At 37.5% G+C, this 15,356-nt stretch overlaps 3 protein-coding genes across 3 annotated transcripts in view; all 3 read left to right on the top strand.

The window, feature by feature from the left end:
• Positions 1-1,938: 1,938 nt before the first annotated feature.
• On the top strand, positions 1,939-6,264 carry LOC111451992 (protein tas). The gene is made up of 8 exons (XM_023092501.1): positions 1,939-2,238; positions 2,424-2,519; positions 2,609-2,692; positions 2,772-2,932; positions 3,869-3,986; positions 4,285-4,420; positions 5,489-5,667; positions 5,889-6,264. Exons 1-8 carry the CDS (start codon positions 2,053-2,055, stop codon positions 6,123-6,125), a joined length of 1,197 nt encoding a protein of 398 aa, XP_022948269.1. The 5' UTR covers positions 1,939-2,052; the 3' UTR covers positions 6,126-6,264.
• Positions 6,265-8,649: 2,385 nt separating this feature from the next.
• LOC111452411 (glutamate decarboxylase-like) lies at positions 8,650-12,299 on the top strand. Its single transcript, XM_023093115.1, has 6 exons — positions 8,650-8,811; positions 8,886-9,090; positions 9,580-9,780; positions 9,876-10,344; positions 10,585-10,637; positions 11,657-12,299. Exons 1-6 carry the CDS (start codon positions 8,729-8,731, stop codon positions 12,128-12,130), a joined length of 1,485 nt encoding a protein of 494 aa, XP_022948883.1. The 5' UTR covers positions 8,650-8,728; the 3' UTR covers positions 12,131-12,299.
• A 1,614-nt stretch (positions 12,300-13,913) lies between these two features.
• LOC111452793 (DNA polymerase epsilon subunit B) overlaps positions 13,914-15,356 on the top strand; it is a 5,420-nt gene continuing 3,977 nt past the window's right edge. The window contains exons 1-5 of the mRNA XM_023093686.1: positions 13,914-14,267; positions 14,359-14,536; positions 14,699-14,852; positions 14,947-15,078; positions 15,175-15,252. Coding sequence (XP_022949454.1) covers positions 14,102-14,267; positions 14,359-14,536; positions 14,699-14,852; positions 14,947-15,078; positions 15,175-15,252 — 708 coding nt within the window. The 5' untranslated portion in view covers positions 13,914-14,101. The remainder of the gene's footprint in view (positions 14,268-14,358; positions 14,537-14,698; positions 14,853-14,946; positions 15,079-15,174; positions 15,253-15,356) is intronic.

Below are 15,356 nucleotides of genomic sequence, written 5' to 3'. Positions count from 1 at the left end.
TATTTACGAAACATCCACCTTTATAAATAATAAAAATATTTGTTTAAATAAAAAATAAAGTTAGACGGATTTTTTTTTTTAATATAATAAACATTTTATTCAATTATTTAAATAAATGTAAAATAAATGAGTTTAGGAGGAAAAAAAAAAGAAAGCAGCTCTCCAAAACTGAATCTAATTAATAATATCATTAAAATTAAAAAAAATTAATTTTTTTTATAGAAATTGTCAGTAATTTATTTTAAAAATAGGATTAAATTTTGAATAGTATTTATAAAATATTCCTAAACTTTAAATTTTTTTATTAATATTTAGCTTTAAAAAGTTCAAAAATATTTTAACGTTTAAAAGATATTCATGAAATTTTAAAAATAACATTAAACTTTTTATCTTTATAAAAAAAAATTACTAATAATATATAGATGAAAAGTATGTCGATGCCTCATAGATATCTCTAAACTTTTTAATGATATTTTTGAAAGTTCACGAACACTTTTAATAGTAAGAGTATAAAAAAAAATAATTTGATATAAAATGTAATTTTTAAAATAATATATCAAAAAGGACATATATGACATTTTTAAAATAATATAAAATGTAATTTTTAAATACAAATAATTATATAAGATATGTTTCTTAATTAATTAAATTAAGTTAACGCTATAAATTAATTTAACTAAATTATAAATGACTTACAATATATATATATATATATAAACTAAGCTATTAAATAGATCATTTAATTGAGTATTAATTGCATGACAAAGTTAAGGAACCTTACCATAATTATTGAACTACTTTGCTTGGTTCGAAAGGGGAAGCCCAATTTTTCTTCCATTGTTTTCCACGAACAATATATTGAACTTCATCTTTACATAACAACAAAATTTGTTTAAGAAGAAAGAGCGTAGCGTACAAAACAAGGAAGTGAGCAAATTCTTAGATCAAGGATGGTTGGTCTCGACCTTGTCGTGGTTGGCCTTAACCATGGTTCGAGTCAGTTCAACCATAAAATATGTTACAACGAGTCCTTTCATTAACATTCATGTTCTATATATTGAAATTTTAAATTTTAAACATTATGTTGAATGTTAAATTTTAAATTTTAAAAATTATGTTGAATGTTAAATTAAATATTTTTTACGACATAAAAATTATATTAAACAATAGAAATTTTTTGGTTTATGGGTTGGGTCGGGTAGAAGGATTTCTTTTTTTTACTCAATCCAACCCGAAACTTTTCACAACCCAACCCTTTACTTTCCGATTGGGTTCAATTTTTTTTTTAAAAAAAGTTTTAATTATCTACCGTTTATAATTATTCGGATATAATTTTAGATGAAATATATTAAAAGTAATAAATAATATATTTAAATAATTATTCACATTTAAATATATTATATAAGAAATGTGAATAATTACCCATTAATATGGAAATTTTTTTAAATATATTTTATATATTTTTATTTTTTTCGGGTCAAGTCGAAGGTTTTGCCCGAAACCGAACTGATTCAGTTTGAGTTCCGAAAAATGAACCCAACCCTATCCGAAATGCTAATCCAACCCAACCCAACCCTTATAGTTCGAGTTGGGTTGGTCCGGATTGTCGGGTTGAATGTACACCCCCTAATAGAAATTGAATTTCTAATTGGGAAAGTTAAGATCCGAGATGATGAAAGTATATGGGCCTGGGCTATTGTCAAAGTATATGGGCCTGGGCTATTGCCAAAGTTTATGGGCCTTGGCTATTGCCAAAGTTTATGGGCCTTGGCTATTGCCAAAGTTTATGGGCCTGGGCTATTATCAAAGTTTATGGGCCTGGGCTATTGTCAAAGTATATGGGCCTGGCTTGAATGAGGCCCATATGGTTGTTTTAGAGGGAAGCCCAAACAATCTCGAAGTAAAAGCGGCGTCGGGCAGTGGCGGGGGCGTTTGCTTATGCAGTTGTACGGTGGAACTGGGAGCTTCCTACGATAAGACAGAAGAGGCAGTGAGGCACAGAGAGAGGTTAACAGTGCCTTCGCCTTAGCCTTAGCCAAATATCCATTAGCAATGGCGATCTCTACAACTGCTAGCAACTACTGTTTAGTGTCGTCTTTTCGTTCTACCAATTCTTCGACAAGGCAGAACCGAGTAAGACGGATTTGCGTTTGTGCCAAGAAAAGCAACACTAGTTCGTTGCAGTACAGGAAACTCGGAGATTCTGACCTTCTAATTTCTGAAGTTACGCTTGGAACGGTAAGCATTTTTGTTCGAATGCACTTTTTGTTTCTTCTTTTGTTAAAAAGTACGGAAGGAAGATTTTATGGTGGAGCACTTTCGATGATAGCAAATTTGTTTTCGCGTAATTGCTTGATGATGTATTCATGAAATGAATCTATTCGTGTTCTTGGATGATCATCCTTTAAAATGTGTATCTGAAGATGACTTTTGGGCAACAAAACACCGAGAAAGAAGCACATGAACAACTGAGTTATGCTTATGAGCATGGAATCAATATTATAGATACTGCTGAGGCTGTGAGTTTTCGTATGACTCTTTGTAGCCTTCCAAATCCAATTCTTCACTTAACGGTATACCTCTAATAGCAATAGTTGTAATTTGGCAGTATCCAGTTCCAATGAAACAAGAGACACAGGGAAGAACAGACATCTACATTGGTAACTGGCTCAAGTCAAAACCAAGAGATAAGGTATGTGAATGATGGATAACTACGACATCTTAATTCTCATTTCTTAATCGCTGAAAGAGTGGAGCTATTTATCCTATAGATTATTTTGGCGACAAAAGTCTGTGGTTACTCAGAGAGATCACCTTATTTGCGTGAAAAGGCAGAAGTCTTACGGGTTGATCGTTATAATATTAGAGAAAGTGTAGAGAAAAGTCTCAAGCGGCTGAACACTGATTATATCGATTTGCTGCAAATTCACTGGTGAGTTTATTGATTTTTATTTATTAATTTTTAACTTGGTAGGAAGTAGCTAATAACTGTGCAAAAATGTTTTCTATGAGGTTGCAGTTCAGCTGTGCTTGAAGCATGTTCGGAGAACATGATTACCCCCACATTAGTTTTACTATTTACTTTTGAGTCGTCCTTTCTTTTAGTGGCTTATGAGAGCCTCCAATTTTTTATTGGAAGCAACTTATAGAATACTATTATAAGATGTATTTCTTAGGAGTGAACAGTCAACGCAGCACAATTTGATCACCTCGAGGTGAGACTTGAGAGGTGACAAAGATGGGTATATTGTTTGAATTTGTACAAATATCTAGTTTAGCCTTTTATATTCTTTTGGGATATTGTGGATTCCTCATAGGATGATAGGGCTACGATGGAGTAGGACCTCCTAACCCCCTTTTTGCAAGAATGAGATGCTTTCACGGCAGGCTGATTCTTTCGAATTGTTTGAAGTTTCCGACTCGATAGGAATAAGACTATTTTTCATAGTTTGGAGGTTTGAAGCATTGCTCACTTCAATGTCTTTTCCTTCTGGGTCTTCGTGATTGTCCCTTATTATTATTAACCATTAACAAATGGAATCATTTTTTTAATCCTAGCTCCTTGGCCAGCCTGAGATATTGTATGAGACTTCTCTTCTGTACTTTCACATCTCTCAATGAATGTGGATTTCTTTATATATTTATAAAGAAGAAAAAAAACTGAAAAAGATAAGGGACTACTAAGTGGGCACTGCATCTGGGAAGCTAGAAGCACTTACGCAAATAAATAAAATTTGATTAATCTCGCTTACTTCAATGCTTACTTACCGTGATAATTTTTTTTAACTTGTCTTCCTTTCTTTCAATTTACTTGTAATCCACGTGTTTCTCCTTGTTGTATCTTAGTATGTGTTCGGTTTCAATTCAGGCCAGACCGGTATGTGGCATTATTTGGTGATTTTTCTTACGATTCTTCAAAATGGAGGCCAAGTGTGCCTTTTGTAGAGCAACTGAAGGCGTTTCAGGAACTTATTGAAGAAGGAAAGGTTATTCCTATTTGGTTAAGTTTGGAATACGTCGTGTCTTGATTTTTTTTAAAGCTAAGGTAGGAATCAGTTTACTGAAGAGCTGCATTGTTCAAACTGCATGTAACTGGAATACTCACTATGAAATACATTTTTGTTTTGTCTGAGATACAATCTCATGGCTAGCAAAAATCATTTGGTCGATTGAGGAATTATGAATATGTAAAATTGCTGATAGATTAATGTTTACTACAATGTTTTCGTTGTGTATTGTTCTTTTGCTTCACTCTAGTTGATATGTGATTCTGAATTTATTCAGATACGCTACATAGGTGTCTCAAATGAAACTTCATATGGAGTTATGGAATTTGTTCACACAGCAAAAATTGAAGGACTGCCAAAGATCATTAGTATCCAAAATAATTACAGTCTTCTTAACAGATGCCGCTTTGAAGGTAAATTATCTTTTGATATGTTTTTCCCGGTTTTAATTATTGAGAGTTTTAAAGATTCTTTCGCCTTTTTGATATTTGATGCTTTATGACCCCGTTGATGGGTTTTTATTGGAGATAGCAGAGAACATTTTTTAGATTTCTATTTCTTCCACCTTCCAGGAAAAATATAATTGTTATCACCACCATGCAACTTAGAAACGTTTGGAAGTGATCTTGGAAAGATCAAAACAAGCCTTTTTAGTGATTTTGGTCACATTTAGAAAAGACTCCTTATAAGCTTTGTAGTTCTAGTTCATTCAAACTGACTTTTAAGGATCTTGCAGACAAAAATACAATGTAGATGGCACCATATTAACTATCAAACCTTGTTCAGTGAAATATGACCAATTGGGGCTCAGGGTTTTGGGTTGTGCCTGTATATAGCTGTTAGGAATAACGGCCCTCCACAATGGGATGATATTGTCCACTCTGAGCATAAGCACTCATGGTTTTGCTTTTGGTTTCTCCAAAAGGTCTTGTGCCACCAGAAATAGTGTTTCTTATTTACATAACCATGATCTTTCCCTTAACTAAACCTACGTGGGACTCCAACAATCCTCCTCTCGAATAAAATACCATTGAGTCTCCCCTTATTCGCCTAGCACTATTTATAGGCCAACTTCTTTTCTCTACTTTGCGAGTCCAATAGAGCTCTACCACGGATCTTCACTATGACTACACCTTCACAACTTCTTTGATCAACACCGAAAGATTCTATTGACATGACTAAGTTATGAACATAGCTTTGATACCACTTGTTTGGAACAATGAACATCCACAATTATTATATTATCCATTTTGAGAATAAACTCTCGTGACTTTCCTTTTTGTTTCTCCAAAAATCCTCACGCCCATGATCTTTCTCTTAATTAGCAAATATAGGACTCCAACAATGTAATAACATATAATTGCAATATGAATTTAAAATGATTTAAATAATGAGTCAGATAACTGCAACCATGATTAATTGATGCTACCTTTAGTATTTGTTCACTTGTAATGGAAATATCATCCGCTTATTACCTGCAGTCGATCTTGCTGAGGTTTGTCATCCAAATAACTACAACATCGGCTTGCTTGGTTATTCTCCTTTGGGTGGTGGAACGCTGAGTGGCAAATACTTGGATGGTAGTTTTCAAGGTACAGGAAAAGGAAGGCTGAACCTCTTCCCCGGCTTCATGGATAGATACACTAAATCTCTTGCTAAGGTTTGTTCCCTCTCTCCTGTTCTGCTGAATGATTAGACAAGAGAATAGCACAGTAGCTTAAAATGTTTCGAACGTGTTGGTGTCTTTTACATTTGAGTTCACTATGCCACTTCTTTTAACAGAATTTGAACTGTCACAACCTTAATGTTGTTGCCCTCAATTTATTGCCAGAATTTGAACTGTCCTGCAGATGTTTTATTCTAATGTTTTGTCGACTTCAGGTAGCAACAGCTGAATACGTCCAGTTGGCCGAAAAGCACGGCCTAACTCCTGTACAACTTGCACTTGGGTTCGCTCGAGATCGACCATTCATGACGAGTTCGATAATCGGTGCAACGTCCATGGATCAACTGAGAGAAGACCTTGATGCTTTCACATCGACCGAGCGGCCGTTGCCGGCAGAAGTGATGGCAGACATTGAAGCTATTTTCCGAAGATACAAAGATCCAGCTATTTAGGACAACCAGGTGAATGCGTTTTATATGCTCATTAAAACCTCAATTAACGAATAGTAAATACTCTTTCATGATGCATTAAACTAAATATGAAAATTATTTTGCTTCATTCAATTAAGTTCTTGCAACATTGCATCTTTTCTATTGTCGGTGCCTTCTTTCATGATACGATTCTTTAATGAAATTATTCCAACTGTTGTCCGGTAATACAAGAACCTCCACTCTAGAGAACAAGGAGCCCAATTGTATCATTTAGTGTGGGTTAAGACTTCACTCCTAATTTGAATCTCAAATAAATAAACAAATCATTGTGTAAATATTTGGGAAGTCTTTTAATACAAGTATTTGGACTGGATATTGCTAAATTTGTATATAAGTATGCTTGCAATTGAGCACATTGGAGTTGGGAAGTTTGATGCAAAGATAGCTCTTTATTCTCATTTGATGAGCTGCCTTAAACTTTGTATGATTTGTCAATAAGGTCTATGAAAATGGTCTTGTTACATATTGCTATTATAAAGATACATCAAAGATAGTATATGACCCAATCCTCATGTGACTTGACATTCTAACAGCACAATAGAGCAACTTACGAGTTTCAGGAAGAGCCTTCAAATCTCTCACCTCGAACTTGCAAAGATATTTTGGTTAAAAAAGAGAATTTTTGATAGATATGTAACCCGAGTTTGCATTGAACAAATATATCATAGAGTGGACATAAGACAACTATTACAGATACTTTTTTGAAATCGACAAGGTCGAAAAAGAAGCCATTTTTAAAGCTATGATTTGATGGTGGTTGGAGACGAGATTAAGATTAATAATAATAGGATGTTGGACGAATTGAAGAAAGATGTAGAAAAATGAAGACTTTAGGACGAATGTGGTAACTGTGGGGCAGAATGGCATCATTTATTATGTTAATTCAAGATCAAGAGCAAGACGACACCAGGAATCAATTTCCATTTGATTTCGATCCCTTCCACTTGGCAATGTATAGTACCCATTCTCATACTTCTAGGAATATGATATTACAGTGTTCATTATTATATCTTAGGAACGTCAACGCCGTGCCACGCCCTTACCTTTCCAATCGACATCTGTCTAAGCCTCAACTCAACTTTTTGTTTGCTGCCCACATGCATCATTCTTTATCTCTCCTAAATCTGCTTAGGTAGAGTGTCGGTGGTCGGGACAGTCTACTTTTCTAATAGTAGGGGCAGATAGCTTGATACCGAGAGATATAGGCATGATGCATGGTAGTTTCGACGAGATAAGAATTCTATTTTTAGTATATTTTATTTGGGTTAGATGAAGTTCAGCTCTTTCATGATAAGACCCCTTTCAGTCAAGAGGTGGGATAGCGTCCCACTTTCTCAAATTCCTATGTATGAAAACTTATTTAAAAATATTATCATGGACTTAAAATGTTAAAAATCGAAGAAAAAAATGGTATCGATTGTCAAACTTTGAAGTAGATACTACTGTTCGTCCTTGTAACTTAAATGTAGAAATCTAATAACTTCGTTTTCATGGCCTCTTCAATTGAAGTCGTTTTCTCAACGTCGGAACTTTATCTTTACTTGAAAAAAAATAGTAAAAGTGGTTTAAATATTTAAAAATATTCATTAAACAGATTCACTATTTATGTTCAGAAAGTTAATCATACTTCACATGCTTATCTTAATTGAATTTTAGTTCTTCAATAGATTTTTTGCTTTCGCCTCTTATTATTATTATTATAACCAACTTTATGGCTATTTAAGATTAAATTAGTTCTTTTTTTAATCTTTTCGTGAGTACGTGTAACAATTACGAGTTGTTAGAAGAAAAGTTACTCAAACGTTGCGACTTGAAAGAGACGCCAACTATAGACGGCAAAGTCAGGAGTTTCAAAAAATAATACATAAGAGTTGTAGAGATGCGCGAACCAACATGTAGCATATTTGGTTAGAACGAAGAGCTAAAGTGAATCGAGATAGATAAGGAAGCGTTTGATTATGGGTTGGAGTAAAATCATGAATTCATTCTTAAATTATTGTTCTAGTACAATATGAATAGTTCACTTTTTTTCACGTAGAATCATTCAAGTGCTAAAAACATACTAAACAAACCATTTCCACCTTACTATGACATGCAATAGAAGAATTAGAAGTAGAAACCCCTATAGAAATGATATCAAACGCTTTCAAACAAGTAGAAAAATGATATCAAGTTCGAAAGAGTACTACGTCCCAATACCACTGCCATTTGATACTATCAGCAAGGTGTTAATAGAGGAGATGTCGAAAACCCCAACCTTCCCAATTACTTTCACCGGCTCATTAAAATCAAATGTCATAATCAATTCAGCCGCGGAAACCCGCTAACTGTTCAATTGGGGGCACGAAAAAGTTGCTGAAGTGCTATGAACACTGCTGTGGATGTCCATCATTGAAGATGAGAAATGGGTGGGACCCGAAACCGATACGTGTCTGTTCGTTGCTTCACGCGATCATGTAATCAAGCTCCATTGATATTGACGATGAAGTTATATGATCGCAACCCTCCTCCGATCTGGGTTCGTTCCATAATCTCTTATTTTCTCCTCTGTTTGAATATCAAATATGGTTTTGACAACAGTAGCAGACTCCGGCGATTCTGTGAACTGCACTTTTGGTTCCAGATATGTCCGCTCTCCGCCGCCGAAGTAGGCTAAATTCTTGGAAACTCTTGTGCTTTGTGTTGAAAAATGAAAATGATGATATGGGTATTATATTACAGGTTCAATCTGGGGGAAAAATCGATACCCAAAGATGCAGCGTACCAGATCATACACGATGAGTTGATGCTTGATGGGATACCCAGGTTGAACTTGGCCTCCTTTGTTACCACATGGATGGAGCCTGAATGTGATAACCTGATCATGGCTTCTCTCAACAAGAACTATGTGGACATGGATGAGTACCCTGTCACCACTGAGCTCCAGGTTTTTGCTTTTTATTTGAACCCAAATGGCTGTCTTGGTTGATTCTTGGTGATTCTTGGTGATTTTGTTCCAAAACATGGAGAAATCTGTATTTTCTTTTGTAGAATGGATGTGTGAATATGATGATGAGGTTGTTTGGAGAGGAGTGCTAATTAACGGGTTGGTCATGGGTTTATAAGTAAGAAACACTATCTCACGAGGCCAGGAAGCCCAAGGTAAAGCCACGAGAGCTTATGCTCAAAGTGGACAATATCGTACCATTGTAGAGAGTCGTGATTTCTAACATACTGTCAGAGTCATGCCTTTAGCTATGTCAATAGAATCCTCAAGTGTTGAATAAAGAAATTGCTAGTCTTGAAGGTGTAGTCAAAAGTGATTGGGCTCTAGAGAAAGGAGTCGAGCCTCGATTAAAGAGAGGCTGTTAGAGGGCTACATAGGCCTCAAGGAAGGCTCTATGATGTAATTTGTAATCTGTATTTTCTTTTGCAGAATCGATGTGTGAATATGATAGCTCGCCTGTTTCATGCCCCCATCGGAGTAGATGAGGCTGCAGTAGGTGTAGGGACTGTGGGATCATCAGAGGCTATTATGCTGGCGGGTCTTGCTTTCAAGAGGCAATGGCAGAACAAAAGAAGATCTCAAGGCAAGCCCTGTAATAACCCCAACATAGTCACTGGAGCTAATGTGCAGGTACTTTGAGCTCATGGTTTAAGTAATTGTTTGAAATGAGTATCAATCAAGCCTTCAATGGGGCTTTTATGTTCTTGAATGAATCCTGTGTGTAGGTGTGTTGGGAGAAGTTTGCTAGGTACTTTGAGGTTGAGCTGAAGGAGGTGAAGCTTTCTGAAGGGTTTTATGTTATGGATCCTGTGAAGGCTGTTGAACTTGTGGATGAGAACACCATTTGTGTTGCAGCCATTTTGGGATCCACTTTGACAGGAGAGTTTGAGGATGTAAAACTCCTTAATGAACTGCTCTCTAAGAAGAATAAGGAAACGGGTTGGGATACCCCAATTCATGTCGATGCAGCCAGCGGCGGGTTCATAGCTCCGTTCCTTTATCCCGATCTCGAGTGGGATTTTCGGTTGCCTTTAGTGAAGAGTATCAATGTCAGTGGCCATAAGTATGGGCTTGTTTATCCTGGTGTTGGATGGGTTGTTTGGAGGAGTAAAGAGGATCTTCCTGATGAGCTTGTGTTCCATATTAACTATCTTGGTTCTGATCAACCCACTTTCACTCTTAACTTCTCTAAAGGTACTTGAATTAATGAACAAATAGATAGCACTTGAAAGTTTTGATATCATCTCTCTGTCAGGGTAGTTGAATTGAGTATTGATTTAGCCCGCTTGGGTCACCTCGGGTATGTTTGAATGATTAAAGACATGTTTTAACATGATGGGTTGTTAGATTCTTGACTTTAGAATCAAGTTCTTAAGATGTAGTGAACAATTTTCCCCTCCTTTTTCTTTGCTCATTTGCTGAATGTTTTGACAGGTTCTAGCCAAATCATTGCTCAGTATTATCAGTTCATACGGCTAGGTTTCGAGGTAAATCCAAAGTTTTAGCTAATGTTTGTTTTAAGAAATTCTTGCACGATTTGTTAGTTTGTCTGCTATATAAGTATATGTGATGTCCCACATTGGTTGGGGAGGAGAACAAATCACCCTTTATAAGGGTGTGGAAACCTTCCTCTAGCATACGCGTTTTAAAAGCCCAAAAGGGAAAGTCCAAAGAGGACAATATCTACTAGCGGTGGGTCTGGGTCGTTACAAATGGTATCAGAGCCAGACACGAGGCGGTGTGCCAGTAAGGACGCTGGCCCCAAAGGGGGGTGGATTTAGGGGCGGTCCCACATCGATTGAAGAAAGGAAAGAGTGTCAGCGTCCCACATCGATTGAAGGAAGGAAAGAGTGTCAGCGAGGACGCTGGGCCCCGAAGGGGAGTGGATTGTGATGTCTCACATTGGTTGGGGAGGAGAACAAATCACCCTTTATAAGAGTGTGGAAACCTTCCCTTAGCAAACGCGTTTTAAAAGCCCAAAAGGGAAAGCCCAAAGAGGACAATATCTGCGGATCTGGGTCGTTACAAATAGATTGTGATGTCCCACATTGGTTGGGCAGGAGAACAAATCACTCTTTATAAAGGGTGTGGAAACCTTCCCCTAGCAGACGCGTTTTAAAAGCCCAAAGAGGACAATATCTGCTAGCGGTGGATCTGGGTCATTACAAATAGATTGTGATGTCCCACATTGGTTGAGAAGGAGAACAAATCACCGTTATAAAGGGTGTGGAAACCTTCCCCTAGCAGATGCGTTTTAAAAGCCCGAAAGGGAAAGCCCAAAGAACAAATCACCCTTTATAAAGGGTGTGGAAACCTTCCCCTAGCAGATGCGTTTTAAAAGTCCGAAAGGGAAAGCCCAAAGAGAACAATATGTGCTAGCGGTGGATCTGGGTCGTTACAGTGTAGCATTGAGGTAGCCTATATTTCTTGACACGAACATTGTTTGATCTGAATCTGCTCTAGCTTCCTTATGTAAATTTATATATGATGTTTGTCTGAAACAAAGGGATACAAAAACGTGATGGAGAACTGCAAGGAGAATGCAAGAGTGTTGAAAGAAGGAATAGAGAAGATGGGAAGGTTTGAGGTAGTTTCCAAGGATGTTGGAGTACCCCTAGTAGCCTTCACTCTCAAAGACAGCACCAAGCACACCGTGTTCGAGATATCCGAGAACCTAAGGAGGTTTGGATGGATCGTGCCAGCTTACACGATGCCACCGGATGCTCAGCACATCGCCGTGCTACGTGTCGTGATCAGGGAGGACTTCAGCCGGAGTTTGGCAGAGAGATTGATCTTGGACATCGATAAAGTCCTGAAGGAAGTCGACGCGCTGCCGGTTCGGGTGGCTGTGAAAGCAGCAGCAGAAGAAGATGGTGAGAGTATTATAAAGCATGTGAAGAAGAGTGATAAGGAGATTGAAGGAGAAATAGCTGCATATTGGAAGAGGCTTGTGGATGGCAAGAGAACTGGTGCCTGCTAGTGTGCTTGCTTGCTTGCTTAAGTCAGCTCTGTGTGTTGGCTTGCCTGTTTGATTGTCTTCAGTTTTCTTGTTTCTAGTGAATTTTGTGTTTGTGACTTTGAGTACTGATGATATGATGAAAGAGATGAACTATAATGTTTCTATTTAAAACTTTGCCTCGGTTTTCGGATCTCGGTTTGTCCTCCTCCTCCTCCGGGCTATCTTCCGATCCATGGGAGTATACAATGACAGCTTTCGGGCACTCGTGTTCTATCAGAAAACCGTCGATTAAACATTTGATGGTGTGTGGCTACGACCTGAGCTATGCAACAACGATATCTCCTTGATCCAACTGCCTTGCTATCTTCTGACCATCGGGAGTATACAATGACAAGTTTTGGGCACTCGTGCCCTATCATAAAATTGTCTATTAAACGATTGATGGCATGTGGCTATGACTTAAGGTATGCAACAATCAACCGCCTCGCGATCTTTGACCTTCGGAAGTCTACAATGACAACTTTTGGAAAACTGTCTATTAAACGTTTGATGGTGTGTGGCTACGACCTGAGCTATGTGACCTGCGGGAGTATACAATGACAACTTTCGGGCACTCGTGCCTTATCAGAAAATAGTCTATTAAATGTTTGATGACATGTGGCTACGACCTGCTGGAGTATACAATAACAACTCTCGGGCACTCGTGTCCTATCAGAAAATTGTCTATTAAACGTTTGATGGCATGTGGCTACGACCTGAGCTATGTGACTCACGGGAGTATACAATGACAACTTTGGGCACTAGTGTCCTATCATAAAACTGTATATTAAACATTTGATGGTGTGTGGCTACGACCTGAGCTATGCAACAACGATATCTCACTATCTTCCGACTCTCGAGAGTATACAATGACAACTTTTGGGCATTCGTGCCCTATCAGAAAACCGTCTATTAAACGTTTGATGGCGTGTGGCTACGACCTGAGCTATGCGGCCTGTGGGAGTATACAATGACAACTCTCGGGCACTCGTGTTCTATTAGAAAACCATCTATTAAACGTTTGATGGTGTGTGGCTACGACTTGAGCTATGTGACTCGCAGGAGTATACAATGACAACTTTGGGCACTAGTGTCCTATCATAAAACCGTATATTATACATTTGATGGCGTGTGGCTACAACCTGAGCTATGCAACAACGATATCTCGCTATCTTCTGACCCTCGAGAGTATACAATGACAACTTTTGGGCACTCGTGCCCTATCAGAAAACCGTCAATTAATGTTTGACAGCGTGTGGTTACGACTTGAGCTATGCAACATCGATATCTCTTTGATCCAACCGCCTCGCTATCTTCTAACTCTCGGGAGTATACAATGACAACTTTCGGACACTCATGCCCTATCATAAAACTGTCTATTAAACATTTGGCATATGGCTACGACCTAAGCTATGCAACGATGATATCTCCTTGATTCAACCCAACCCAATTGGTACAGTTTAGGTTCGGTTATCATTTTTTTTAGACTGAGTTAAGCTGATTCATGAATTCTTCTAAAACCAAGTTGAGTTGAATCGAAACAACTCGAATTTATTGCCATACAATTATATATACATAATTTTATTTAATTATATAATTACTGGCACATTCTCATTTTTTAAGTTTTTTTTTTAAAAAAAAGAAAAAAATAAATTTGGATTAAAAATTCAAATATTTTAAGGAAAAAAGAAAGTGAAAAAGCAAACACGAATTTGAAAATAAAAATCAAATTATAAAATGGGATCTTACATCTTATTAGAGAATATTCAAAGAATTAGACACAAAACCTAAGAGATTAGAAGAATGTTAGTTCAAAATTGTTAGGGTTTGGTGAAGCAATTTGATTTTCCCTCCAACGCAGGGAGTAAGAATGCAGATTGCCGCCAATCAATCCAACATTCTCAACTCCATCATCTTCTATTCATTTCAATTCCGCAGATTCCTGCACTGAAGATGGACGAATCCACTCTGAGGCGAAAGGTTCAGAGGAAATCAAAAATCAGAGGTTACAGCATCAAACTAGATGCTCTTGCAGAAATTGTTTCCTTTGCCTCTCGTTTCGATGGCTGCGAAGACGACGCCATAGATTTGGTTCTCGACCATCTTCATGACGAATCCTGTAATGCTATATCTTTTTTTTTTCTTTCGTACTGTAGGTCCTTTCATTCCTTCTCATGGACGATTTCGTCGTTTTTTTGCTACCATGGCAGTGCAATCTTCGATAATAGACAAGGATGCGGTGCATCGGGTTGTCAGTATTCTACTTGCAGCTGATGAAGCGGGGGAAGAATGTCCCGATACCAGTACTAGTACATCGGCTCTTTGCATCATAGACGCTTTTGATATCTCCAAGTATCGTTATGATCCCATCAAGAAGATCTTCTACATGTATGTTTTCCCACCTTGTATATTTATCTGAGTAATTGGTGAACAATTGAAGAATGATAACCGCCAATTGGACTTTTGGGTAAACTCCCTGCAGAAAAGAGAGATGTGCATATAGCGGACTTCAACTGATAACTTGATTAAACCATTTCTTTTCCATTTTAGGCACACAGGAAGCCTTCCAATTCATGGTGATGCTTCTGCTAAAGCTGCTTTGTATCGAGATAGGTTTCTCCTACTTTCCCAGAGGCTCTCCCGAGATCAGCATTTCTCAAAACCCGCTTTTGACAGTGGCATGTCTCATTTTGGAAGCTGTGAGGTACTCCATTTCTCTTGATCTTGAACTTACCTTGGTACCCTCTGCAGTTGATCATGAGCATTTACGGTAATTTCTTTTGTGATATGTTCCCCAGATTTCTCCTATTCAGTCTCTGGTGGGGCAAACTGGGAGGAAATGGGTCATGGGAGTGATCTCTCAGATGGAGGATGGTCACTTTTTCTTGGAGGACCTTACTGCATCTGTGGAAATTAATTTATCTAGTGCTATATCCTTTACAGACATCCTCTATAATTTGGAAAAATCTAAACTTGTTTGATATTTGAAGATGACTTGGAATTTGATTTTCTTTAACAATCAGCACAAGATAACTACAGGCCTGTTTACAGAGAACACCATCGTTGTAGCAGAAGGAGAGATGCTCGTGGAGGGTATTTTCAAGGTTTGTGACATGCGTTTGCATTTAGGTTTTTTATAAAGAGCTGGTTGGAATTTTCTCCCAATGTTCTATGTTGGTGGTTGTTTTTTTTTTTTTTTTTTTTTTTG

The sequence above is a fragment of the Cucurbita moschata genome, unplaced genomic scaffold (assembly GCF_002738365.1).
Source record: "Cucurbita moschata cultivar Rifu unplaced genomic scaffold, Cmos_1.0 Cmo_Scf00014, whole genome shotgun sequence".
Classification (NCBI taxonomy): Eukaryota; Viridiplantae; Streptophyta; class Magnoliopsida; order Cucurbitales; family Cucurbitaceae; genus Cucurbita; species Cucurbita moschata.
The sequence above is the reverse complement of the archived record's forward strand: the minus strand, read 5'-3'. Positions and strand labels throughout refer to the sequence as shown.

Coding starts and splice junctions, on each gene's coding strand:
- LOC111451992 (XM_023092501.1), top strand. CDS start 2,053: ATGGCGATCTCTACAACTGCTAGCAACTACTGTTTAGTGTCGTCTTTT. Junction 2,239..2,423: donor CTGAAGTTACGCTTGGAACG/GTAAGCATTTTT, acceptor GTGTATCTGAAG/ATGACTTTTGGGCAACAAAA. Junction 5,668..5,888: donor ACACTAAATCTCTTGCTAAG/GTTTGTTCCCTC, acceptor TGTCGACTTCAG/GTAGCAACAGCTGAATACGT.
- LOC111452411 (XM_023093115.1), top strand. CDS start 8,729: ATGGTTTTGACAACAGTAGCAGACTCCGGCGATTCTGTGAACTGCACT. Junction 9,781..9,875: donor TCACTGGAGCTAATGTGCAG/GTACTTTGAGCT, acceptor TCCTGTGTGTAG/GTGTGTTGGGAGAAGTTTGC. Junction 10,638..11,656: donor TCATACGGCTAGGTTTCGAG/GTAAATCCAAAG, acceptor TCTGAAACAAAG/GGATACAAAAACGTGATGGA.